Source organism: Propithecus coquereli, unplaced genomic scaffold, assembly GCF_000956105.1.
Source record: "Propithecus coquereli isolate 6110/MARCELLA unplaced genomic scaffold, Pcoq_1.0 Scaffold42, whole genome shotgun sequence".
Taxonomy (NCBI): domain Eukaryota; kingdom Metazoa; phylum Chordata; class Mammalia; order Primates; family Indriidae; genus Propithecus; species Propithecus coquereli.
This window is the reverse complement of record NW_012149952.1, coordinates 2,382,126-2,397,331: the sequence shown is the minus strand read 5'-3', so window position 1 is coordinate 2,397,331 and position 15,206 is coordinate 2,382,126. Positions and strand designations below refer to the sequence as shown.

Here is a 15,206-nt window from a genome sequence, read left to right as displayed (position 1 = left end):
GCTAGGATTACAGGCGTGAGCCACCGCGCCTGGCCCCAGACCAGGCATTCTTAACCAGAAGCAGCACTGTCTTCTGGTTAAGGGGTATGTGGAAATTTCTGGGGGCTTCGTGATTGTCACCATGTCTTACAATGGGAGCACCACTGGTGTTTATTAGGTCGGGGGCAGGGGAGGGTCAGGGATGATAAATGTCCTACAATGTGCGAGAGGGCCCTGCACGACAAAGAAATGTCCTGCCTAAGCACTCAGTGTTCCCGGTGAGGAGCATTCCCGGTCTAGTCACTCTGGTTCAAGGGGTGCTGACTGCCCCTCCCCACCAAGGGTGAGCACATGACTCAGTTCTGGCCAATGAGAGCACTCTACCTTCCTGGACACTGTGATTGGGTCAAGGATGGGCATATGACCAGGTCTGACCAATCAGAGTATTCCACCCCTCTGGCCACAGGCATTGGTTTAGGAATAGGCATGTGACCGAGTCCCAGCCAATCAGACTCAGTCCTGGGACTTTGTTGGAGCTACTGGGAAGGCTCTTGTTTCTATGGGGGTCTCTAAACTGGCAGATTGTCAAACCAAAGCAGTGCTTGGCAAACTACAGTGTTGCCTGCATTTGTAAAAAAAGTTTTATCAGAACACAGCCACATCTATTGTTTCCAATTAAATGTGGCTGCTTTTGTGCTATGATGGCAGGACAGAACAGGTGTGACAGAGACTGCCTGGCTCTCAAAGCCTAAAATACTGACTAGCTGGGCCTGTACAGATAACGTTAGCCACCTGCCGACCCGGAGATGCTGGCAACCGTTCTGCCATTATTGGAATGAGAGGTGAGAGGAGGTGGGGTGCTGGCAGGCAGAGGAGTTGGGTTGTACATGGGGGGAGGCTGAAGTTAAAGGTCAAGGGAAGGTGCTCAGGGATGGGCAGAAATGAGAGGAATCAATGCAGGAGTAAGAGGCGCTGGCAGAGGAGGCAGGGGCCATGGGGACACTCCAGGCCCATATAAGGCACTGAGGGTAGTGTGGGGAGGTCAGAGGTCAACAGACGGGACCAGTGCGGCAGTCAGAGGTAGGCCCACGCACTCACCTTGTGACCTCAGGTCCCCCGATTCTCTCAGGTTCGTCTGCGACCCTGGTGGAGGGGAGGAAGACAGAGTGTCTAACCTGGACATGGGGAGCCCTCCTCCCCCAACCCACTGCCTCTGGGACTCCCAGCAGCCACTGCCCCAGTCTCATTCTCTCCCACTGGCTGGAGCTGGGCTGGGGAGGGCCGGGAATCAGGATTTGACCCCCCTGTCCATCCCCAGAGGTGCTTGTTTTGAAATGGTTAGTGAGGTTATAGGACAGATACTGAGGAATGTGGAAGATGAAAGAGAGAGGAGAGTGGGCAGACAGAGGGACAGACACACACACTCAGATACACATTGCGCCTTTGCTCTAATGACACCTCCTTCGTCGGACCTGCCCCATGGAAAGCTTCATCCCTCCCATCCCCACAGTCCTGACCCCACCCCTTCTCTATTTTCCTTCCTAGTACTTGTTGCTACCTGACAGTCTATACATTAGTGTCTGGGTCCCCTAGTAGCATGCCAGCTTTGCCAGGGCAAAGGATTTTATACATTTTGTTTACTCTCTACTCCAGGGCTTAGGGTGGTGCCAGGCACATAGTAATAACACCATGAATAATACTAGTAATTAATAAAAATAGAGAATTATTTATAAAACATTTGTAAAGCATTTTCCAAGGCAACATTCTAAGCTCGGTCCATATAGCACCTCATTTAGCCCTCATGATAACCCTAGGAGGATGGTACTGTTATCCCCATTTCACAGAAAAGGAAAGTGAGGCCCAGAGAAGTTGAGTGACTTGTTCGAGGTCACTCAGCGAGGCTGGGATCTTGAGAGGCCGTGGCTCTGTGAGTAAATGAACAATCAGACCCCACATCCAGACCCCATACCCGGCTCACATCCACAGAGCCCCCCCCCCAATGCCCGTGCACACAGGTCAGACATGCAGTCAGGGAGGCAGGGCCACAGAGAACAGAGAGTGGACGGGACTTACTGATCTTGGATCCCTGGGGCAGAGAGGCGCCCGAAACACAGCGGTTAGAGTTCTGCCGTTTAGAGGGATCGAGGGTAACCCTGCAGCATGAGGAGCAGGGTGAGGGGTGCAGGGGAGGAGAAGGAAGAGGAGGAGGAAGAAATATCAGGGCGCAGGAGGCAGAGCAGAGAGAAGACAGGTTAGGCCCCACCAGCCCTCATCCTGCCCCACCCCTGCCATCCCATGGAGCTCACCTTCGGGTCAATTTGGAGGTCAGCTTGGTGAAGAGGTTGGTGGTGGGGCGGGGCCGCCCAGCGGGCAGGGGTGCGGCCTCGTGGGCCAGTGTGGGAGAGGCAGGGGGCCCATTCTGCACACCCCCGCCACCCCCGCCCCCTGCCCGCCGGTCCCGGACCTGGCCACCATGGAAGGTGCTGCGGATGGTGGAGCCTCGTGCCAGACGGCTCCGCTCCCCTGATGGGGGAGCCAGGCTGTGACTGGAGGGGGAAGCGGGGGGCACCCGTGAGGTGCCTGAGCTGTGGGCAGAAAGGCACAAGTCAAGGTGGGGCCCCAGGACAGGCCAGGGCCCCAGTCTCTTTGATTCTTCACTGTCCTGTCCTGATACCAGAAACCCTAACTAGCCCAGAGCTCAGAGACAGGGCTGCCACATACGGTTGTGCAGGTTGTATACTATACAATCCTAGCATTGTTTTACCTGACTCTCCTCTCTCTTAAGTTACTACTCCTTCAAACTCTTCCTTTTTCAAACTCTATTCTCACCAAACTGTCCCCTATCCCAACTGTTCTTTCTACAAACTCAGCAACTGGATAGATTCACATAAATTTTTGGATGCCTCCCTTGCTATCTGCCATCCAAACCTCAGGAACCAAATTAACTCTGCAAACACTCTCCTAGCTGAACTCCTGTCACCCAGACTTGGGAAGGGAATATTAATAGATGCAACCGTCAAGGATAACCACATTCATTATGACAATTTTTTGACAGGTGAAAATAAAGAGGAAGGGACCCTCTCTCTTACTCTTTCAAACTGCTGTGTGGGTCCCACTATCCCAGGACCCTCCTCCAGCCCCTCTGACCCTTCTAGTCCTGACAGAAGGGGCCAGACCTCCAATTTTTATCCCTCCAAGGACCCCTGATCCAGCCTGGATCTCAGAGAGGAAACCCTGTGGCAGAGGCCATCTTCCTCTTTCTCTCTTGGTAACCAAACCCCTGATTTGAGTAATGCACACGGCCACCCAGGCAGGGACTACATTTCCCAGGCTCCCTTGCAGCTAGGAATAGTTATATGATCTTGCTCCAGCCAATGGGATGTAAGCAGAGTGTTCTGTACCATTTCTGGGTCAGGCCTTTAAAAAGAACACTGCTTGCCCTCTACTCTCTTCCCCTACTTCTCCGCGGTTGGGAAATCTTGGGAAATCACCGCAGCTGGTGCAGTGGCCTCAGCCTCAAAGCTGGAGCTTCACACTGAGACTTGCAGAATCGACCCAGGTCTGGAGGGTCACATCACAGAGGACTAAACCTCCATCTCAGCGAGGCTGCTATAACTTGGGATCTCTGAGTCTATAATCTGACTGATCCACTGCCTTGACCAGAACTGGAAGGTCATGTATTATTAAGCGGTTACAAGTTCAGATTCTGGAGTCAGTCTGGAATCTTTATGCCTTATCAGCTGTGTGGCTTTGGACAAGTTACTTAACCTCTCTGTGCCTCATTTCCTCAAGCTGTAAAACAGAGATATATCAGGATCTATCTCTCAGATCTGTTAGGGGCATTAGCCAGCTAATATACCTAGAGGCCTGGCATAGGCTGCTGCTTGATTAATGTTCATTGTTATTATTTTTATTTAATAACCCCACCCCCCAAGCTCTTAGTCATTGAATGCCTACTATGTATCAGACCCAGTGCCAGGTACAGGGCACATGTGGTCTTTCCTGGTGCCCTCTAATGGGGCCTGGAGGCGGACAGCATCAGCCCCATTTTATAGAAGAGGAAATAGAGGCTCAGAGATTTGCCCAAAGCCTTCCTGCCTTCCCGGGAGTGCAGAGGCCAAGATCAGAACTCAGAACTGAGTGGTCACAGAATCACGACTGCCAATCGCTCCATCACCCCGCCCATGCCAAACAGGAACACCCGAGCCGGCCGTTAACGTGCCCTACAGTCCTGGTGGGCGGCAGTGTCCTTGTCCTGAAGCCGGCCCCACTCTGGGCTTGAACCGTGGTGTGAACCGACTCATTCCCTTTTATGCTCCAGCCAGCCCGGGCTGGGTTCCCTCGCTTGCCAGCTGGAAGGGACCTCACAGACTCAGGCAAACAAGGAGTTTGAGAACCAGCCAACCAGATGATGTTGAAGCTGTGACATTCTGGGGCTTCTCTCAAGTTCTAAAAATGGATCATTCAAAAAAATCAACTCAGGTTCCCAAGGACCGTGGGCGGAGGCAGGGCAGACTGCTTTCCTGGTGCTGATGACTAATTAATTAAGTGGGGACGATTTTCGGGGGGTACAGGGGTTGATCGTGCCAAGGGAAGGGCAGACACACACACCCTCCAGCCCCACAGCCCCCACCCCCAGTGTCTATCACCTTGGATCAAGGGGGGTTCGGCTCGCCTCTCCCCACCCCCGCCACCAGCCTGCTGCTGCCCCCCCATACCTGTTTTCTTTGCCATTTGGCAACAGTGACGGGCGCTCAGCCCCCGGTCGCTCTGTGCACACGTAGGTGTTCCTGCGGGCCATCATGCTGGGAGGGAGGTTGTTCTGCGGGAGGCACGGCCAGGAAGGGGGTGAGAAGGTAAAGAGACGCCCCAGCCCCACCCCATCCTCTCTGCCCTCCCTCACGAGGGATGAGTCAGGGGCCTGTGGGGGAAATGACAGTGAGCAGGAGACGGTTGAAAGATCCCCAAGACATGAAACGTTCACAGGTGAACCCAGCCATCTAGGCTGAGTCCACCGGAGCAAGGAGGAGGGGGGGAAACTGAGGCAGGGCAGGTTCCCAGGGGCCATCCTTGTCTACCCCTCCTCCTCCAGCAATACCCCCTCTCGGGAGACACCAAACTCTGTTAACATACTTGTTCACACCACACTTCGTCTCCCCTCCTAGCCTTTGCGCTGGCGGCCTCACCTGTTAGAACATTCCTCCTCCCCGTTCCCAGACCTCTCCCACAGGTGCCAGTTCACACACGCCCCCACCCCCAGCCCACGCTGACTCAGGTGCCTCCTTTGGGCTCCCCGCTGCAGCCTGTGTTGTCAACATCTGCTGCTGCATGTGTCCCCAGCCCACATTGCACTGTGAGCTCTGGGAGTATCAGGACCACGCCGCCTCCCTTGCAGACAAGCTGGGAAGAGACCCCCCTTTCCCATTCTCTGCAAGTTTGTCTAAGATTGGTGTGACTTCTTCTTTAAATGTTTGGAAGAATTCCACTAGTGGGAGCCATCTGAGCCTAGAATTTTCTTTATGGAGAAGATTTTAAATTATGGATTCAATTTCTTTAATAACAATCTAAGACCGTTCGAGTTTTCTATTTCTTCTTGTGTCAGTTTTGATAATAAGTTGTGTTTTTTTAGAAAAGTGTCCATTTCATCGAAGTGGTCAAATTTATTGGCATAAAGTAGTTCCTAATATCGTCTATTTTTTTTTCTTTTTTTTTTAAAACAAGAGTCTCACTCTGTCACCCACCCGGGCTAGAGTGCAGTGCATCAGCCTAGCTCACAGCAGCCTCAAACTCCTGGGCTCAAGCGAGTCTCCTGCCTCAGCCTCCCAAGTAGTTGAGACTACAGGTACACACCACCATGCCAGCTGCCTCAACTCTTTTATTTCTATGTTGAGGATATTTGGCTCGTTTAACCTTCATGATACCATTCTAGGGAACTCAGACACAGGAACCCCAAAAACTACATTTCCCAGATCCCTTTGCAGTACAGGCTCTGGATAAAAACTGGGTTCTGCCAATCTTTGCACTCATGAAGATCTGGAAAGTGGAAATGGGATAGCAGCTACTTTCCTGTCCCCTCTGACTTCAGCCCACACAGGCGAGGTGACAGGACGAAGGTCTTTGCTTCAGCAGGCCCCAGTGGCCGCTGTGCAGCCTGCTGGGTGTCAAGAGGCTCTTCTGGTGGAGGACGGGGCTTTTGAGTCTTGGATGACAGCCATGACTGTGTGTTCCTGAATCCACCAGTGCTGGGGCAGCCCCCCTGGTGGCTCGGTTCTGCTGTGTGGCTGTGAGTGTTGTCCCTGTAGGTCCACAGCCCATTGTGTGTTCCTCCAATCCTTCCCAGGATTTGATTTTGTTCTCATTTTCTGTTTCTTCCCACCCTAACATTATGCCGTAAGAAGCATGTTTTGTTTTAATGCCACACTCCCCCTTTGTCCTCTCCTTCCCTGGCCCTGCCACTCCCACCCTTTTTCTAGATTACAGATCACCAAGTATCCACGTCCTGTTTCCCCACCAAGGCCCTTCTGGTGTCAGTCGGCCAGGGAGCCGTCCCCAGGGGCACCTTCTCCCGACTCCCCGTGGGGCTTCTCCCCCTGCTGCCCCCCAGCTCCGCACAGCCCTGGAGTCCTGGGCCCAGAACCTGGGTAAGTGGTCGGTCCTCGAAGGTGGCTACAGGGTCACTGCCAGACACCACCAGTCATGGCCGGCCACCGTCTGCTGCTGCAGGTTACCACCGGTCACACCGGTCATGGCTGGTCATAGCTGGTCAAAGCTGGTCATGGCCATTCACTGCCAGTTAAGGCCAGCCATGGCCGGTCAAAGCCAGCCAGAGCCTGTCAAAGCTGGTCACAGTCAGACAAAGCCAGTCACAGCTGGTCAAAGGTGGTCACTGCCAGTTAAAGCCAGTCATGGATAGACACTGCTGGTCACCGCCAATCATGACCAGTAATGGCTGGACACAGTTGGTCATGGCTGGTCACTACCAGTCAAGACCAGTCAAAGCTAGGCACCGCCAGTCACCGCCGCTGGTCTGGGCACCTCCTGATGGGTTGGGACCTCTGTAGAAACGCCCCCACCCAGCAAACAGCCACACACCCTTGCTTTGCCTTGCGTCTTTAGAACCAAAATAAACCCAAAGTGACCAGTGGCACCCAGGGCACTAGGAAGAAATTAAAAGGACGAATGTTGCCAACTACGTGCAAGAAGGATTACTATTTAAAAACTTAATTCTTATAACTTCTTTGTTAAAGAGCAAAACCTTATGCTAAAAATGAAACAACTAGGCCAGTTGCAGTGGCTCACGCCTGTAATCCTAGCACTTTGGGAGGCTGAGGCAGGAAGATCACCCAGGAGTTTGAGGTTGCTGTGAGCAGTGATGACGCCATTGCACTCTAGCCCGGGCAACAGAGCAAGACCCCATCCAAAAACCAAAAAAACCCTAGAAGCATCTTGTGTCCATGTGGACGGTGACCCACGTTTTTAAAAGCTTATGCCCACAACCAGTTCGGACCAGCATCTATGTGGGGCTTGGTCATGGCCAGGCCTTAACAGCAGGAACCAAACGTGACCCACCGGTCAAGGGCACGGCCGCGAGGGGCGGCTCCTGCGCATGCGCAGAGCAGAAGGGCCGGGATCGTGACGGACCCCGGCGAGCTAAGGGGCGGGGGAGGCAGCTTCTGCTTTCTAGATTTTCAAAGCACATAATTCCTCATATTAAATCCTTCCTGCCGAAAGCACGTACTGCACTTTTTTCTGTTTCTGACACCACCCGTTAATTTATGCACTAGCATTAAGCATTAGCTCAGGCAAGCAGCACTCAGCAAATGTTTGCTGAATGAATGAATGACCGGATACAAGAAGGAGTCCTGCGTGCTGGTCTGGCAACAGGAAGCAGAAGGTGACCGAGGTGGGGTGTGCAGCTGGCCCACAGGTGGTGACACCCCCGGCCCGGTCCCCCAGCCCTGGCCACTCACAGGGGTGCTAGTGCTGTCCTTCCGCCGCTCCGGGATCTCTGCCTTGTTGGGGTTGTGCGCGCTGCTGACCATGGGGCTGGAGGGGGGCAGCCCCCGGCTCCCGCTCCCCGCGGCGCTGCAGCTCGCCTTCCGGCCCGGCAGCCGCTCCTCCTTCAGCTCCGTCTCCCCCGTGCTCGTTGGGCTGCGCTTGGGGTGCAGGGGTGCTGGGGACGGGCCGCCTGGGGGAGGGGGCATCAGTTAGAGCTGGCATCACCGGGAAAACCCAGAATCGGCCCAGAAACTCCAAATAAATGACATAATGCAAACGCAGGTCATTCATTACAGCGTTTTTGTTTTTGTTTTAAAACCGGGAGCAGCCTAAATGCGCCTTAACAGGAAAAGGACTACGTAAGTCGAGCTATTTCCACTGCACGGAATACTAAGCAGGTATTAAAAAGAACGAGGAAGCGCTTTATGTACCGATATAGAATGATCTTCGAGAAAGACTATAACACAGAAAACGCAGGCAACGGATGGGTCTACAATGTGCCGTCATTCGGATAAAAAAGTGTTGTGTGTGAATACGTCCAAAAGACTGTCATTTGTATTCAAGGGGAGAATATATTTGTTTTTCTATATCCTTTTCTTCCTTCTTTCTCTCTCGATCCCTCCTTTTCTTCTTTCTTTTCTCTCTCTTCCCATATCTCTTTCTATATTTGAGCATGACTAAAATCTCTCCAGAAGAATTCATACAAAACCAGTCGCAAGCGCTGCCTTTAAGAAGAGAAACCGGGGGCTGGGGGCTGGGGTTGGACAAAGACTTTTTCGTCGTCTACCTTTCTCGCACTGACCAATTTTGGAGGATGTGACTGTATAAACAATTTCAAAAACAAAGCAACACCAATCTGGTCCCTTGGGACATCTTAGGAATCTGTTTTAGAACCAGGGGGTGAGAGCGCTCACAAGCTTCAGACGGTCAGAACGTCGACACGCTACACCCTCAGGGACCGTAATGCACAAAGTCCCAGACCACACACAAGCTGGGAGCTCTACAATGACGACGACAGATACCAGGTACCCGTTAGCAATCCTTCACCCCGACAATCCCTGCAACCCATGCGTCAACGTGGGCATTTTTGAAGGCTACCATGTTCTAACCATATGACATTGGAGTGGCAAGCTCCTTGGGGAGCTTCTAGACCAATCTTGTTACTTTATAGACAGGGGAAGGGGAGCGATTTGACCACCCAGCAATGGTGGAGCTTGGGCGGAACCGGCACCTCCTGCTCAGGCCTCCTCACCCTAGTGTCTGTCCCAGAGGGAAGAACTTCACCCCTGCTCACAAGTAGGGCTGTGAAAATAACAGAGTCGGGGAATACTAAACCACTAAACACAGAGTTACCAGATGACCCGGCAATCCCGCTCCTGCGTGGCGCCCACGAGAGATGAAGGCAACACGTCCACACAAAAGCACGTCCACGAAAGTTCCCAGCAGCAGCATTCACGACAGCCAGAAAGTGGAAACAACCCACGCGTTCATTAGCGGAGGGAGGGAGAAACAAAACGTGGTACGTCCGTGCGATGGAACATCATCCGGCAACAGAAAGGAGATGACGCACCGACGCACGTATCGGGGATGGGGCTTGAACACACTGTGCTAAATCAGACACCAGTCACAGAAGACCACGCGCTGTATCATTCCAGTTATCAGAAATGTCCAGAATAGGCAAATCCATAGATACAAAATTAGACTGACAGTTGCTAGAGGCTGGGGGTGTGATGGGGGTGGGCGTGGATAGAGGATTGTAAGTTGAGGGTTAAGGGTTGGGGAATTTCATTTTGGGGCAATGAAAATGTTTTAAAATTGGTTGTGGTGATGGATGCACAACTCTGCAAATATTATTATTATAAAATATTAATACATTCTATTATAATATATTAATGCTACTAAATTGTAGCATTTAAATGGGTAAGTTGTATGCTATATGAATTTTATCTTAGTAAGACAGTCAAAGGATTAACAGTAAATGAGGCTGTGGGTAAGAGACCCCTCAGAAGTTTCCACGCCTAAGTGGTGGCGGTGGTGGTGTCTATTCATTTTCTGCAGCAGATGAGATGTCTGTCAGTTGCAGAATGTGGGGTCCAATCAGGTGTCTGCCCAGCCTCCTTCCACTAGGAAGGAACTCCCTCAATTCAGTGTGGAGGAGAGGCCAGAGGGCAGGCTCTCAGCAGCCACTTTGTACAATGTGTCCTCCTGTGCTCCAGTCATAGTGGATTAATCCCAACTGGACTCTGGTATCAGAGCTCCATTCCTGACGAGTGGACGAAAGGGATTCCAGCTACTATTTGGGCTGGTCTCTAAAACTGAGATGTAAGAAATTTGGGAGCTGAGAGATCAGGAAAAGATAAGGTAAGATCAGAGACAAAGGGAAAACCAGACAAGCCAAGAGGAAGAAAGACACAGAGAGTGTCTGCTCTGGGTCTGGCTGCTTTTCCAGTATTAATCCCTTCCTGAGCCTGGCTGCCCCTGCATCTTTCTCAGCTATTCCTCCCGGGGCTGCAGTGAGCTCCAGCGGGTTTCGACTGCTTGCCAATCAGAGAACCGTGACACAGTGCGAGTCTGAGTCTTGGGCTGGGAGAGGCACTTGGGGGTGGGGCTGATACTCACAGAAGTCGCTATGCCTGCGCTGGCGGTGGTAGGTGGAGGAGGAACTCCGCTGCCCTTTGCTGTGGCTGGTGCCTTTGCTGGAGCTCGTTCCATTGGTGGTGTCGCTGGGCGCCCGCACCCGTGCCAGGGCCAGCCCTGGGGCACCCCGGTCCCCACCCTCCTGTGAGAGGAAGACAGACAAGGTGCCTCAGCCCCTGTCCCATCTGCACCCCAAGTCCCTCTGCCCCGGGCATTGCACATTCCCGAGAGCCCCTGGCCCCCTCTGACCTCAGTTTTCCTGCCCAGCAGGAGGTAGGTGGCGGTCACTTCGTTGTACTTCTGGCTGGTCAAGGCCTCTTTGATTTCTTCCCGTGTGTAGCCCATACCCACCATCACCTCTGGGAAAGGGGGTGGAGAAAAGGTTCAGTCTCCCCAGACTTGATCCTTCCGCCCCTTTCTGTGTCACTCAGTGATGTCTGCTCTTTGACCTTGCCCATGTCCATTCTCTCTTCTGCCAGCATCACTCTGGTTTTCCTTGAAAGAACATTCTTTCCTCTCTCCAATCATCTGGCTGACTCCTGACTGCTCCAAACCCCACCACAGCATATAAACCCAGGTCTGGCCAGAGTGTTCTATCCCCAAAGCCACACTGATTGGTTCAGGCTTGTGGCCCAGGTCTGGCCAATCAGAGTGTTCCATTCCTAAAGCTACACTGATTGGTTCAGGGCAGGCATGTGGCCCAAGTCTGGCCAATTAGAGTGTTCCATCCCCAAGGCCACACTGATTGGTTCAGGGTAGCCTATGGGCACCAGCCAGGGATTTTTATTGGAACATTAGGAAAGTAGCTTCTCTTCCTGATAGGGTATCCAGGCTACTAGGGTATGCTGTTACCAGCTTGTCTCTGTGTCATGAGAACCGCGTGGGAAAGAAGCTACCAAGGTGAAGATTCTCGGACTGTCTCTGAGCACCTGGATCCAACTGTGCCTGAAGGCTGCATACCCTGGCCTTTTCAGTTATGTGAATGAATAAATTACCACTATTAGGTTAGATCACACAAAATTGCCAGTATTGACATTTTTTAACCCATAGAATGGCAATTTCATATGGTTCAAACTTTTTTTTTTGGTTCAACCTGTTGTTGTTATTATCTGGTTTAAGCCAGATTGACCTGGGTTTTCTGTTACTTGCAACCGTGAAAGTCCTGATTAATGCAGCCAGGCTCTGATGGTGGCCTCAGTTTCCCTGGCTGTAGGATGGAAGGTTCTAGATGGCTTCTAAGGGGCTCTTCCAGAGCTAATGCTTTAGGGTTCAAGAGTTCTAAGATTCCAGGCTACAGGGATCAGGACAAAAGGGTGGCAGCCAAGATACGTGCCAACGTGGGGGTTTTCCCCAAACACGTAGATCACTAATGACTTGTGCTCAAACCTTTCTAGAAGTGATCTGTGATTTCTGTCTTAATACTCAAAGCTAACACGCATGTGTACTTATCACACGCCAGGACTAATATAAGTGCTATATGCAGATTGCCTCATTTAATATTCATAACCCTGTGAGGTAGGCACTATGATTATTTCCATTTGCAGATGAGGAAACAGAAGCACAGAGAGGGGAAGCCACCTGCCCAGGGTCACACAGCTAGAAAGTGGCAGTACAGGGACTAGAGCCCAGACCCCTCGCTGCTCTCCCTAAGAGCCTTGCACATTCCTCTGATGCACTGAGCAAAGCGACAGGTGCTTTCAGGCCCCCGTCCTGGCTCCGTGGCTCTGGGCACCCGCTCTCCCTGACCCTCACCGATTCGCTTGGTGTCCCCGAAGTCCTCCTCGGGCTCTGTGTATGGCTTCAACTCCTCACCCTCGTAGCCGATGTTGATCCACTTGTCTTTCATGATTTGCTGTAGGGAACAGGAGCAGGGCAGACCGGTGTCAGAAGAAACCAGGAGTAATTCAGCTCCCCACCTCCTAGGCGGGCCCCTAAGTGGGGCTATCTGACCTGCCCCACACCCCCAACGCTTAACACCCAGGATCGCCGGCTCCCCGAGAGCTAGTACCCGCTCACCCTCCCCCAACCCCATCCTCTGCCACAGCCTCCTGACACCACCCACCCTCCTCTGCATCATCTGGGCCCCTGGCACCCTGTAATCATCCTAGGAGCTCATTAGCTAATTACCAACAAGGCGGGGAGTGGGCGAGGCTGCTGGGGGGTGGCATCAGGACGGGCCTGGGAGCCTTTGCCTGGTCTGCCTGTCTACCCCCAGCCGCCAGCAGCGACTCTTAGGCAGGTGGGCATGGGACGGGAAAAGTGTGGCGAGAAAGTCGTTGGGGGCAGGCAGAGTGCGGGGAAGTCAGGAGACGGGAGGGGGCCCGGTGGCTGCGGGGCTCACCTCGAGAGTACAGCGTTTAGCTGGGTTCAGCACCAAAAATCTCCGCAGGATGCTCTCACAGTCTGTTGACATGTAGAAAGGGACCCGGTACTTCCCTCTGAGGACACGCTCTCGCAGCTCCTGGGGGGATGGGGTTACTGGGGGAGGAGTCCGCCCCAACTCCCCACCTGTCACACACACTCTCGTCTTTGTCCCAACCCCTCTAATGGAAGTGACAGAAGCTCTGAGTCCCAGCTCTGACGAGGTGGGCAAAACCCCATTCCTCTCTCCTGGCCTCGGTTTCCCATCTGTAAAATGGGAACATTGTCCACACGCGGCAATTAAACACTTTTTTCAAAAGCTAAATAACTTTTCATTCAGGGGAAATCTTCCCAAGAAAGTGAATTCTCCAAGCCAGATAAGAGAGAGACGAGCGAGTGAGTCAGCCTCTGGGGCCCGTCTCCTCACCTGCCCCCGCTCGCAGGCCTGTCACCAGGGTGTAAGTGCGTCAACACCCGCGAAATGCTTAGCACACGCCTGGCCCGGAGCGAGCGCCGTGTAAACATCAGGTTCACTAAACAGGAGGGGAGATGCTGCCTCCCACCCCTGCCTTCCTCCCTCTGGACCCCTCTCCCCACCCCCAGCCACGCCTGCTTTCCAAAGAGCTGCGATTCCCCAGGGACGTTGGTGGACGCACATCCCGGCTTAACGTTTAAGGGTCTTTCACGAGGGGCCCTCCCAAGGCTGTGAAAAATAAGATACATTCGAGGCTCCATGGCCTGGAGGACCAGGGGAAATCGCTTCCACATGAATAAAGAACTGAGGGAGGCAGAAAACTGAAGGCGGGGATGGCGGGGAGTGAACCAGAGTCCCTTGGGGTGGAGCCCCCTGCCAGGGACTGGGTTGGAGCTGGAAGATGCTCGTGCCTGGGAGGCTTCCTGGGTCTGCAGGTCATTACAGCCCCAAGGGCTGTGGGTATCTCATGTGGATCCCTTTCCGAGCACTCACTACCCCACCATACCAGGCAGTGTTTTCTAAGCTCTTTATGCAAACTAAGTCCATTTTTGCAACACTATGAAAGTGTGGTTATGATGTCCATTTTCCAGATGAGGAAACTGAGGCTCAGAGAGGGGTTTGGTCACTTGCCCCGGGCCTGGGTTCCGACACAGGCAGCGGGGCTCTGGAACCTGTGCTTGTAAACGCTGTACCACACTGCCTCGGTCACGTGATGGTGAGACGGTATCAGGCCACCGCTACCACCACCAGAGCGGCCCCCAAGTGTGACGCTGTGTCCAGACACCAACCCCTTTGGGAGAAGGGCTTTGTATGTGCAGACTGGTTGCAAGTATTCTTTTTTTTTTTTTTTTTTTTTTTTTGAGACAGTCTCACTGTGTTGCCCGGGCTAGAGAGCCGTGGTGTCATCCTAGCTCACAGCAACCTCAAACTCCTGGGCTCAAGCGATCCTCCTGCCTCAGTCTCCCGAGTAGCTGGGACTATAGGCATGCGCCACCATGCCCCGCTAATTTTTTCTATGTATTTTTAATTGTCCAATTAATTTCTTTTTAATTTTAGTAGAGACAGGGTCTCGCTCTTGCTCAGGCTGGTTTCGAACTCCTGAGCTCAAACAATCCGCCCGCCTCGGCCTCCCAGAGAGCTAGGATTACAGGTGTGAGCCACCGCGCCCGGCCCAAGAAGATATGCTTAACGTCCTCATCTTACAGGTGGGGAAACTGAGGTTCAGAAATGGACTTGTCTGAGGTCATTCAGAAAGGAAATGACAGCTGGAACCCATCCCTGGCTATGTGCCTCCTTTGCCCAGTAAGGCCCGGGGTACCTGGTGGAGAAATCAGGACAGGCAGGAAGTGACAGAGGCCTGGGGCAGGTGATTCATTGGTCTTCCCCTTTGAAAAGGTCTCTTAGCGTCACGCTTGCAGCTCAGAGAAATTATACGTGACTATGGACCGTGCGGCCGAGGCCTGGACTGTACCAAGGCTGCGTTTCCTGTGTGTGATCATCGACAGGAAAACGCCCCTGGTCTCAGCAGATAAGCCGCTGTAGCCTTTAGGCATAAAGGGACACAGTGTCTGCAACTAACTGTCGAATGGCCCATCGATAATGATGATGACAGCGACATCATGTGCAGATACAGCACATGTGGCCGAATGCCAGCGATTGCAAACCTCCCGAAAGGTACCATGTGTTCTTTGTTCTATTCTTGCAACTTTTCTGTAGACTGGCAACGTTTCAAACTAAAAAGTTCAAAGGGAAAAAA

At 52.8% G+C, this 15,206-nt stretch overlaps 1 protein-coding gene across 2 annotated transcripts in view; it reads right to left on the bottom strand.

Annotated features, from left to right (window-relative positions):
- MARK4 (MAP/microtubule affinity-regulating kinase 4) overlaps positions 1-15,206 on the bottom strand; it is a 35,883-nt gene that overhangs the window by 2,148 nt on the left and 18,529 nt on the right. The window contains exons 8-16 of one of the 2 annotated variants that reach the window (XM_012653411.1): positions 12,956-13,075; positions 12,367-12,466; positions 10,864-10,973; positions 10,597-10,756; positions 7,950-8,167; positions 4,698-4,801; positions 2,286-2,564; positions 2,053-2,132; positions 1,078-1,122 (exon numbers count right to left, since the gene is read on the bottom strand). In XM_012653411.1, the coding sequence (XP_012508865.1) occupies positions 1,078-1,122; positions 2,053-2,132; positions 2,286-2,564; positions 4,698-4,801; positions 7,950-8,167; positions 10,597-10,756; positions 10,864-10,973; positions 12,367-12,466; positions 12,956-13,075 (1,216 nt within the window). The remainder of the gene's footprint in view (positions 1-1,077; positions 1,123-2,052; positions 2,133-2,285; positions 2,565-4,697; positions 4,802-7,949; positions 8,168-10,596; positions 10,757-10,863; positions 10,974-12,366; positions 12,467-12,955; positions 13,076-15,206) is intronic. The other variant, XM_012653410.1, reaches the window with a different exon arrangement.